The sequence below is a fragment of the Agelaius phoeniceus genome, chromosome 3, assembly GCF_051311805.1.
Source record: "Agelaius phoeniceus isolate bAgePho1 chromosome 3, bAgePho1.hap1, whole genome shotgun sequence".
Lineage (NCBI taxonomy): Eukaryota > Metazoa > Chordata > Aves > Passeriformes > Icteridae > Agelaius > Agelaius phoeniceus.
In genome coordinates this window covers 25,400,696-25,412,759 of record NC_135267.1, presented here as the reverse complement: position 1 = coordinate 25,412,759, position 12,064 = coordinate 25,400,696, and the positions used below count along the sequence as shown (strand labels likewise).

General features: G+C 40.6%; 1 protein-coding gene across 1 annotated transcript; it reads left to right on the top strand.

The window, feature by feature from the left end:
* The first annotated feature begins 3,526 nt into the window (after positions 1-3,526).
* On the top strand, positions 3,527-6,424 carry CGA (glycoprotein hormones, alpha polypeptide). The gene is made up of 3 exons (XM_054630521.2): positions 3,527-3,626; positions 4,568-4,752; positions 6,219-6,424. Exons 1-3 carry the CDS (start codon positions 3,527-3,529, stop codon positions 6,294-6,296), a joined length of 363 nt encoding a protein of 120 aa, XP_054486496.1. The 3' UTR covers positions 6,297-6,424.
* Positions 6,425-12,064: the final 5,640 nt, after the last annotated feature.

Here is a 12,064-nt window from a genome sequence, read left to right as displayed (position 1 = left end):
TAGTGAAGGCAGAGGTGATAAAGGTTGCGATAAATGTGTCTGAAATAGCAAATGGAGTCTGGGGGTGTTGCGGTTAATAAGAGAGTCAGGGCAAGGGAGAAGAAAACCGAAGAGCAGAAATCTACAGAGGTGCAATTCACCAAATCCAACTATACAATAAACTTGTTGTAAGAGACTGATTGTTTTGTGAATAAAAGCCTCATTTTCATAGGAACACGAGGAGCTGCAGGGGGTCTCTTTCAATATCCCATCTCCATCAGTGGGTGACACAAAGCAGGTCCTTAAAAGGTAATTTTAAGCCTTTGGGTGTTTAAGAATTTTTTTAAACCATAAAACATTTGTAAATCTCTCCGGGTAGAACAGTGATCAGTCCAAGGTAGCTACCCTGGGCTCTCAATGATGAAAAATAGGCACACGGTAAAAGTGGCTTAATCTTGTACTGAAATAGATGTTTAGGGCTATTTCTCTGCACTGTCTGTAAGGGCAATCCAGAGTGAGTAACTGGGGTTTAGGCACTTCACTTTCTGCAGTGAGCTTTTACATCTGAAGTGAACCTCCCTCAACTCTCCAGGACTTGGAAGCACAGCAGGATCTTGAGCACCGACCCAAGGCTGTTTGCATAGCCAGGGGCTGTTCCCAAAAGGGGTCTGAATGTTGGCCTCCCCTTTGAGAAGAGGAAAGGAAACATCCAATGGATGTGAGCCGGGCTGTACCGTTTGGCCTCGGTGCCAGAAGGCAGAGTAAGACCCGTCCTATTTAGCCGGCTCTACACAGAGTCTGACACCTGAAATTGAGGACTTACAAGTCTCTAACCTGCACTCTGATGCAGTTTTCAGAAGTCCCTCCATTGCATTAACTTTATTCTAAAAGCAAGATAAGATCCTGCAAGAAATCTTACCTTTACAAAGGTGTTCCTTCTATATTTTTATGTTTATCCATGCATTCATTTTCTGGGCATTAAATTCAAATGGGGAATTTACAAACTAACATTTCTTCTAAATGTTTGCATCAATCACTGTTCCACTATTTTTTATTCTCTTCTAAAACAATGCCATTTCTATAGTAGTGTTTTATAATATATTTTTAATAATATTCCCCAGTTTAAAAAGAAGTGTTAGAAAACATTAATTTGTTCTTTTTTGAAAGTGAGCTTCTGTTCATTGAAAACTGTAGCAAAACAATGGATGTTCAGTGTTTCAGTTCCCCCGGAAACTCATACAGCACTGACTTTGTGCTCTCAATCTGACCTTTTTTTCATTATATAAGAAAAAAAAATAATCCTTATGAAAGTCAGGTTGAAGATAAGATCAGCATGGTGGGCTGGTAATTACACAAAGTGATGTTCAGTCATTAGAGAAAATGTACAGTTGATCCAATGGCTTAGATGTGGGCGAGGAATATGATCTAGCTGTTACTGGTATAAAAGAAAGGTGCAACTTTTTCATACATCAGTTTTGGCAACTTACCACCAAGCGCTGAGGACAGCTCATCTTCAAACACCATCCTGCAGTTTCTCTGATTTAGTCTTGTCGATCAAGAGAGGTAATATATTTTTATTTTTTCATTACTGTTACAGAGGAACAATTGCATATGTTTTGACATTCGCTTTCTCTTCTTTTCCAGAAGTTTCCTCCTCCTACCATTCTGTCAAAGTTTTTGCTTTGAACATTAACTTAAAAGTTACTAAAACATCAACGCTTAGAGTTAAGCTTACTTTGTAAGTAAGAGAAAATGAGGCTCTAGAATTAGATTGCAGCTAAACATTGATAATTTTGATTTTGGATTGGGTCCCAAACTTCTTCATTAGTAACTTTGTGTTTTTCTCCTGCTCAATGGTGGCAACTGATTTAAAATATCAAACACTACACAACCTGTGGTATTAGAGAATCTTTTAGAGTCTTTAACAGAAAAAGACAAGATCTTGTAAATAATGAGAAATCTTTCTGCCAGGAAAGATTTAAAATTACCATCTTTCTAAAGAGCTCCTGAAATTCAGGCATTATGTATTGTTCCAGTAGCTCAAGAAAGATAATATTTAAAGAACAAAGTAGAAGCTTCCTTGGATTTGTCGGTGAGATGCAATGAGTGGTGAGAACATTAACTGGTTTAACAGCATGGGCACAGTCAGAAAATTCAAGTAAGACCATCAGACAAAACAGCCATTGCTCTGGAAAAGTAGAGAAGATCACATCTGTGGTTTATTTTCAGGTCTCTTTGGTGGTTTTGGTATGAGCCTGAAAATCTGACTCAATAGAGGAAGTGCAAAACTGCAATTTCAATTCCCCTTTTGGTTAATATAATGTAAAACACCTTCCCTCTAGGATTCCCTTGAGCCATTACAGTGTACAAAATTATAGCATTATATCTTCTTGGAAAAATTAGGGTGAAGGATGCCACAGTGCCTTCAGCAAAAACCATGAAAAACAGGATAATCTGTGTAGTGTTGTGATGTTATTCCTGTGGCTGGCTTCTTTTATTGAAGCCATTGAAGCATTTAGGCTATCAAAAGGCTCAGGATGATGTAGCAACAGATCATTTGGAAAAATCTGTCTGTCTTCTGCTGGTGTATGAGGCCCTCCAGCTGACTTCTTGCACTCTGGGGAATGTTCCCTTGGATGGACCAGGTTAACATTAAACTGTGGAATTGTGTTCCAGTGCAGGCAAGTCTGTCAGCAGTCACATCCCCTCTAAGGGATTGGAAAGACGATATATAGAAAACAACTTTAAAAAGTGCTTTATTTTCTGGAGGGAGGGATCCAGCCAATCCACTCTGCTGGCTCCATAGATGCTGTTGGGTACAACTCAGTTCCCAAAATGTTTGGCAGGACGATAAGAGGTTGTAGATCTAAACGGTGTGAAGGACCACCTTTCTCCTGCAGACACAGCTGACTCTTGTTGAAGGAACAGGTCACAGAGGGCTGGCAGCTGCTTCTCAGGAACCTGACAGCCATGTTCAATGCTTCCAAAGCTTTCAGGAAAAGTCCAAGCAGAGAAGGAAAATCACAAGTTGCATAGAGCCTGTATGCATATTTAGATGCATCCACTGAACTGGCTTTTGGATACATCTTCTAAATGCTAATTTCTAGTGCTTCCAAAATTGTTGCCAATGTTTTCTCTTTCTGATCATTATTGGCTGCTTTTAATTCCTTTATCCTCTGTTTTCTTCCAGCATGAACTGACTCACTGGGCAGGTGGGAGGGAGAAGGTGAAGTTACTTGTACCCAGCACCCAGCCTTGCCAGCTGTTCTACACCTATGACTATCACATCATCAGCCTGTTAGCCATTCTGCTTAGCTGGGCATCAGATCATTCTCTTTCCTCTATTTTTTTTTTCTGTCTTATTAGGAAGATGCTTGTTTCCACTGCCTTCATTCATTGCGCTGGAAATCATTGCATATCAGTTTTTGCTCATAGACTTTGCTTCTTTCCACTTTAGTAACCCCTGTCAGGCAGGGGCCATGTTCTTTTCATGCTGCCTTTGGTCTCAGCCTTCAAAAATGTGTGTATTTGTATTTCTAGACAGATCATGGATTGCTATGGGAAGTATGCAGCTGTCACATTGACCATTTTGTCTGTATTTCTACATATTCTTCATACTTTCCCAGATGGAGAGTTTCTCATGCAAGGTAAGCTGCTTTCAGCATTCAGAAATGGAACAATTATAGAGTATTCATTAAATTTTCACATTTTATAAATGCAGTCATAAATTTTGTCATTCAGTGGCATTTATTGACAATGAGGGTATAATAAATCAAGATAATTTCACTGTGAGCATGCTTCCTATTTCTTCCTTAAATTTAATTTCTCCAGGTCAGTGATATCCTAGATGACCATGTCCTCAAGTTGATGTTGGTAACTTTAAACCTTGAAACACTATTGAATAGAAATGTTTGATTTCTTGTACTTCTGTGAACCAAATTACAACGTAACATTAGGAACAGCAGAACCACAGCTTTTCCTCATAATATGCAGAATATTTTTCCTGTGTAGATCCCAGAATATGGGATGCTGGTGGTGTAGCATTCTATGAAAGACACATATTAGATTTTAAGGGTACTTTGGAAGTTGCAGGGTCTTTTATTTAGCCTTAAATAAAATATAAAAAAATGTGATGTGCAAAAATCTTGGTACCACTGAATGCTTTAAAAGTATTCTATAACAAAATCTTGCCTAAAAACAGGCAATGTTTAAGAAGCACTACAAATCCTGCTGGTGCTTTTATCTATCTACAGCTAGTAGGAAGTTTTCTAGGAATAGCTAGTGCTGTAGACAGAAACAAACCTTCACAAGTATCAACAAAATTGAAAAGAAAACCAGAAAAGATCCAGTAGACCATGCTTGTGGTTTACCTAGAAAGCCACAGTCTAGTTTTACAGCTGGTGCGTGTTGCAGAGTTGAAAAAACCTAAAGAGGAGAGCTTTGGTGTTGTGCTTTTCTGTTCTGCAGACATCAAGCAACAGAATGTGGCTTGTGCTTCCTCTTATGGCCTGCACTTTCCCTTTCTTTTAGAAAATGAAAATACATCTGGAAACCAAGTAAAATTCTCTTCCTTATATTTTTATGGCAGGTTGTCCAGAGTGCAAACTGGGGGAGAACAGATTCTTTTCCAAGCCAGGAGCACCCATTTACCAGTGCACTGGGTGCTGTTTCTCCCGTGCCTATCCCACTCCAATGAGGTCCAAGAAGACCATGCTTGTTCCAAAGAACATTACATCAGAAGCAACATGCTGTGTAGCAAAGGCTTTTACCAAGGTGAGGGTGAGAAAATGAGGTCTGCTTTAGCTTCTTTTAGAATGCAATATTTAGCTGAAGCAGTGAATAGTGAAGAATATGGTTTTGCTGGAGAACACTGGAGAGCAGTTTGAGGGAAGAATCCTTGGCATTTATGTCTTTTATGCCTTGGTTCTTTCTTTTTTATAAAGAAATTAAATCATCAACCAGTAATGAGTCTGATATTCAGCTGGGATGAGGAAATTGGTGCAGTGCCACTGAATTCTATGAAACTGCTTTGTCTCATGACACCTGCAGCTCTGGTGGTGGACTTGTCCCAGTATTTTCAACTCTCCTGGATGTGCACCCTCCCCTTAAATGCTATGCAGTGTGTATTTGATTTTAATAAGTCAATTGCCTTGTGTCTTTCCTGCATAGAAAGGAGTTCTCTGGGAAGGTGTCTGGTCAATACTATCAATTACATGTATGGGAATGAGGGACAAAAACCATCTGTGCTCGTTAGATTAATTGAGATGGTGTTTTACTTTTTCATAGTATAACCAAGAGGGAACTGTAAATGTGTGCAAGTACTGTGAGCATTTAACATTCACCTGGAAGGATCTTTTAAAGTTTCTTCTAACTCTGATTATTTTGGGAGTGTTTCTGCTCCAAGTGAAGAAACCTTACATTTTATGTAATAAATGGTAAGCTAGTTGAAACAAGCCAAGGTGTCTATCCTGTGGTAATCTGAATCTGGCTCATTAAATGTGTCAGCTAGAGGTTCAGCTGAGTTACCCACTCACAGACTCGGTGCATTTGGAATACCTTAGAGTACTGAAGTCACATGGGTATGGCTGACAGACACAGAACCCATGAAAGTGTTTCTAGAGTGACAGCTGGAGGCTTGGTGAGATCCCCTTTGACCCCTCAAATGACAATTGACAGTTCAGTGGGTGCAGCTGAGGAGAGCCCTGGATGTCCACTGCCTGCAATGAGAGCCAGACACCTGACTTTAAACTCTGCTGAACCAATCCTGGCTCTTCACCTGAGGAGAACATAGATCTTATTCTACACTGACAATGCTATACTTGCCCCGAGGCAGCAGCTAGAATTTGGTTGAGATTAAGTATAAAGGAGACTCTTTTGTTTGTTGCCTTTGTTTTTGTCATTCCCATGTGATGTATTTTAAGGACACTTTCTGATTTTCCATAGATTGGTTACTAGACACTTTTGGAAAATGAGACACTTTAAGGAATGTCCAAGTTAAAGAGCAGCAAATTGTGTCACTGTGCATGTCACTACTGAAAACTTTCACATTACAGCTCCAAAAACAGTGATGATGCAGCTTCATAGGTTGGTGTTGAGGCCATTCTAGTACATGTACCCCAAAGGGCCTGTGTACTTTTAGTTAAGAAGAAGTTTTCAGACATATTTTACTTGACAATACTGTTTTTACTGCTTAGCTAATCCTAATTATTTGTATTATGTGTGTGTTTTCTTTTTTTAAGATTACCCTTAAGGACAATGTGAAGATAGAGAACCATACAGATTGTCACTGCAGTACCTGCTACTATCATAAATCCTAAAGCCTGTCCCTTTGTTAATGGTCAAGGACAACAGGACAACAGTGAATGGAACGTTTGTTTTCAGCTTTTACAGCACCACAGTGTAAAACCTTATGTTTTCTGGTAAAGACTCTGGGTAGACCTCTGGATAAGATAGATGGCTATTTTATTTCCTCCTTGCTTCTTCATGCATTTAAGTAAGTGTAATTATTTCCATTAGGGATAAAATACAGCACTTGCATGACCAAATGCTTGATCTATTTTTAAAATAAACTGTCAGTTAAATCATCAATGTTTATTGAGGAAAATGGTGATTTCTTAGCTTAACAGACAAAAATAGATTCTGATGCAATTTAATGTTTTTTTTTTTTAATGGGAGAGAGAGAGGAAAAAAGAAGAGAGGGATGGGAAACTGAACAGAAGAATTATTTTCCCCTTAGTCACTTTATGATTAAATTTTTTGAAGTTGCAATGTATTGTTCCTCCTGCTTTCCTCCCATTTTTATTTTATCTAATGGGCAGAAAGTATAATAGTATAATATAATCTGTGCACAGTACTCTGTCTTTCTGTGCCATCTTTTATATTTCTCTGAGTTTAATCTCCTCCCATATAGATAGGCAAATGATGCAAAATCAAACAGTATAAAGAATTTTTGTACATTTTCATGTAGCAATGGTGGAATAGAGTAGTCATACAAGAGTATTAGCTGTTTAAGCTGCTTACCTTTTGCTTGTCTTCATCAAGGCATAGGGCTTTAGTAATTCCCAAATGCCTTGTGCTAGACCCAGGTATACAAATGGAAAAGGTAGGGAATGTGTTAGGTGAGAAGAGGACCACAGAATATGTTCTCATTACACCTGACATTAGTATAAAAAACTTGTTTAGTTGTAGTGGGTTGCATCGGGGGCTCTGGAGGAGCTGCTCACAGGTCTGAAGCCTGCCCATGGGAACTGAAGTGAATGAATTTCTTTGCTCTTCACCCTAATTTCTGGGGTGAGAACATTATCCTTGCTTTGGTCACTGGCCGCAAGAATTTAAATGTGGTGACCCCAAAAGGCTCAGATATATTTGTGGGGGATTTCCCTGCAGCTGAAGCTGTGAGGACAGCAGTAGGAGATTCCAATGGGGACAGGGAGGATTTCGGAGTGGCGCTGCGAGGGTGGCTGGTCTGTCCCGGGCCATGGCCGTGGCTGATACCTGTGCCGATGCCAAATGACTGAAGCAGTTTAGACGGACCCCCAGGGCTAAGCAGTGATGGGGAACTTGAGGGGCTGAAGATCGGTTTCTAATGATCGTTTAAACCCATCAATCACTCCCCTTCTGTCTACTGGAGTGCAAATTCAGTGCTATCTGCTAAGAACACAATCACAGGGCTTTGTGGAGAAGAAAAGGCTTTTCGTTTGTAGAGGAGATGAGGTGCTTAGAGAAGCGTTTTTCAATGTATGTTCAATAAACCTTACTAAGCTGATCTCCACGCCTTAACCCCTTAACCCTCTCTTATGTCCTGGCTTCACCGTGCCATTTCTGGGAGATGTTTTGCCTGACTTGCTCTTGAAAAAAACCGATTTTATGAAGGAGACTGATCTCGTTGCTTCACTGTTCTTACTATTCTGGAAAATTTCAATATTCTGGAAAGCTTTCCCCTTAGTGTTTTATCAAAGTCTCAGTTGTTTCCATATTACTTTCGGTCAGAGGAGAGAAAGTTCAGTGGGATGGTCTTTAGGATTAGCTTAGTAACACCAGCAGCACAGGTTTTCAGGATGAGGAGTCTAATTTCTCATTCCGGATCATCACTCGAACATCGTGGGAATACGTGTCAAGCAGCTGCTGTAGCTGACTCACAATTCCAAGCTGCTGTACAATTCTATTAAACGTGATTGATGTGGCTACTTTTGCAGGAAAGCCAGGTCCTACCTGGGATTCCTGGGCAACGAGAGAGGAGTGATTTGAAGCTGATGATTACCTTCGGGAATGGTATTGCATTTGCTCATAACTTTGACAGGACTGAAAAGGAGAGCAGGGAAACAGGTTCCCTGAAGTTTGCTTGCAGGAGTGATGTGCCTTTTTATGTTGCCGACCTTCCTGGATGACATCTTAATCATCTCCTCCGGCAGAATCCAACACTTGCTTGTCTACCTATGCTTGTGCTGCCCACAGTAGCCGCACAATAAACTTTTGTTTGCAAATTCTGAATCAACTTCCATATTTCGGGTTGTGAAACCATAGAAATACCAATTTGAGTGAAACCCATGCTTTATTAAAAAAAAAAAAAAAAAGAAAGAAAGAAAGAAAGAAAGAAAGAAAGAAAGAAAGAAAGAAAGAAAGAAAGAAAGAAAGAAAGAAAGAAAGAAAGAAAGAAAGAAAGAAAGAAAGAAAGAAAGAAAGAAAGAAAGAAAGAAAGAAAGAAAGAAAGAAAGAAAGAAAGAAAGAAAGAAAGAAAGAAAGAAAGAAAGAAAGAAAGAAAGAAAGAAAGAAAGAAAGAAAGAAAAAAAAAGATACTCAAGCCCTGTGTCCTGCGAGGATGCCTGGCGTTTTTTTCAGGGGCTTTTCTTTTGCTTTAGTCGTGACCTCTTCAACTCACGGATCCCTCATCCCCTCAGGCAACCTCGGGCACCAAGAGCTTGCAGAGTGTGTATTGTGAGGCTGTGTGGAATGGGGCAGCGCCGGCCTCTTTAAGTTCTCTGGCTCTAACTTTTCGGTTCAGGAGTAGCAACACAGAGCAAGGAAAGGGATGGAATAAGCACGCAGATACACAAACTTATCAGCAGGGGGTAAGGGAAACACGGAGACAGACCAGACCCCTTCAGCCCCCGGCTGATGGGCTATTAGGGATGGCACTCGGGCAGTGGGGGGCATCCTGGGCTTTCTAAGCAGTGGGAAGGGGGAATGAGCCTACTGTCTGCTCCGTGGGTGCTCGGGGACTGGGCAAAACTTTGTATCCCGTGTGTGAGTGCTGCGAGGCTTAAGTGAACTGGAGAAGAAACCCATAGGTCTTGGTGACAGCAACTAGCAAGACCAATATGCCGGCAGGAGAAGGTCAGGGCAGACCTTACCAACCTCTAGAACTCCCTAAACAGATGCTGTAGCCAGGTGAGGCTCTGTCTCTTTCCCTTTCCCCTTTCAGTAACAGGTGATAGGACATGAGGTGTGGCCTCAAGCTGCAGCAGGGGAGGTTTAGACTGAATACCAGGAAACATTTTTTCACAGAGAAAGCTTGTTAAGTGCTGAAACAGGCTGTACAGGGAGTGGTGGAGTCACCAAACCTGGAGCTGTTTAAAAGACATTTAAATGTGGCACTTAGGGACATGATTAAGTAAGGGACTTGGCACGGCTGGGTTAATGGTTAGACTAGATGATCTTAAAGGTCTATTCCATCTGAAATGATTCTATCATTTTAAAAGAGAACACTCATCAAATTTATTTTTCTCTAGACATCAGGGTTGTCCCAATTGGAAGGACAGTGGGTAGGTCAAGTTGTTCAGCAATTGAAGGGACCAGGGTGTATATTTATGTGGGAGTGGTTTAAATATTAGCACATGTGAATAACAAAATATACTTCCTTTTCTTCTAGTTAATTTAATCCTGTATGGACATGTATGTGTAATTGTATGACAAATTTTAAGCTGGACTAATTGATGAGCAGGAGGAAGCCTGAACCTGGAAGGACTCAAGGTCTGAGGTCATGCTGAATAAGGGGACACAGGGTCAGGGCATGAGTAGACAGAGAAGCTGTGCTAAATTCAAGGAATTCATGACTGTGGAGAGGTTTGTGAGATGAATGTGTGGTCCACACATTTTTCTTGCTAGCAAACTTCAAGCTGGACTGTCTGGAGAGTAGGAGGAGACCCACTTGGTCTAGGTAGGGGAGCCCAAGCAAGCTGAGCTGATATTCAAGGATCTTGAATGTAACTGCACTCATGAATCTCAAAAGTGAGGACACATATGTTTTCATAGAGGATTTCAATCCTCATCAGCTGGAAGGGAGGAGGGTGAGGGTTGTTTGTGTTTATGTGAGTGTGGCTGAAGGCAGTGGTCTGCTGGGTAATCTCTGTGCAGTTTCCTTGGTGCGTCTCTGGGACAAATGCTCCTCTTTTCTGCTGGACAAACCTGCACACAAGGACAGGGACTGTGTCCAACAGACTGGGATGGAGAGTCCCTGTGTGCCCACAGTTGGCTTGCACCAGTAAGCCCAGAGAAATCCCTGAGTCCTGAAGTCCACAGGATTCAGCAGCCAAACTTTACATCTTTAGCATATATTATTTGAATACATTTTCTTAGGTCATTGTCAGAATGAGGTCAGAATGTGTTTCTTTACATTTGAAAGTAAGAGCAAAAATCCAGGCCATGGTTGAAAGAGTGGCAATTGTAGATCAGTGGGCCCACTTACAGTCAGGACTAGGAAAAACAATGCTACATATTACAAGGAAGTTAATACAGCAGACCATAATAAAGAATAAATGGGATATGAATAGGAGTGCTGGAAGACTATCTAGATTTATATTTGTAGGGATTAAATACCATATTTGCAGTAAAAAAGAAAAACAGAAAAACCAGCAAAATACAATTTCATTGCATTATAAAATGGCTGAAATAGAGGCTCAGTTGGTCATATATATTCAAGATGGCATGGGAAAACAATGTCATAAAATCAGAAGAAAAACTAATCCCTTGTTTATGTAGATAGCCAATGTACATCTTCTATATTTTAGGAACAGGGTATTTGTGCATGGAGATAAAATGAAGTCTTTGTCAGTGTGGTTTATAAGTAACAATGAATCAGTCAGACTGATACTGTGGATTAAAAATGCTGAAGATCAAGCAGACTGAAGATAAAAATGATATATTTTTGCTGTCACAGTGACCTATATAAACTTACATCACCACAGTCCTAATAACAAATTCGTTCTGTGAGCAGAGGGGCTAGTGAAGCTTGATTTCCTGACTATCTGTGCCACGTCTCATTGAAAATCCATTTTGCCATGTCCTCAGCAAACCCCTCTTCCACCTAGTGGTCCTATCAGGTGCCCCCCTGAGCTGCTGCAGAGCCATTAGCCAGAGCCAGGGCTGCTGTTTGTCCATCCAGCATGTTTTCTTAGGGGTGCTACCAACTTATTTTTGGCCAGATCCCAATTTTTATATTTTACCACTAGTAGGTGTTTATTTTCACAGAGCTGCTAAGAACTTCCAAGAGCTGAGGTCATTACCCTTTATCCAAAAATACTTAAAATTGACCAGAGGGTAAAAACATTTGCTGAGGAGCAGCTGTTGGACACCTGTGTGGACAAACAGACAGTGTGAGTGCCTCACTGCTTCCAGGTGCCAGGCTGAGAAACTTTTCAATTTCCAGTCCACAGCTGGTGAGAACAGGAAGGGCATCTTCTTGGCAGAAAGATAAATCTCTCAAGCTGTAGGGATTTTAATGAATTGATGTTTCAGACCAGACTTCTTACTCCTAGCAAGACTGATAAGTTCCAAGTGAGAAGTCCTTTTCCCTCCCTTTAACCCTGCCTAAACAATGTTTTTTAATAGTGGTGAGGGGGAAAGAGGTTATCCCAGGGCTTGTTCTGGAAAAGCACAGGTTGTCTCCGTTTTACAGCTAGGAAAATCTCCTTACTAATTTGGAATTCACTTAAATATATGCATACATAGCAGGAGTCTCTTGCAGTGGAGGGAAGGGCATCAATGAAGATTGCCATGGGAAAAGATTGATTTGAAGAAGATGCCAGGAAATTTGTAAACTCACTTGGTGATGAAATAAAACTAACAGTTATTCAGGTGTCTGTTATAA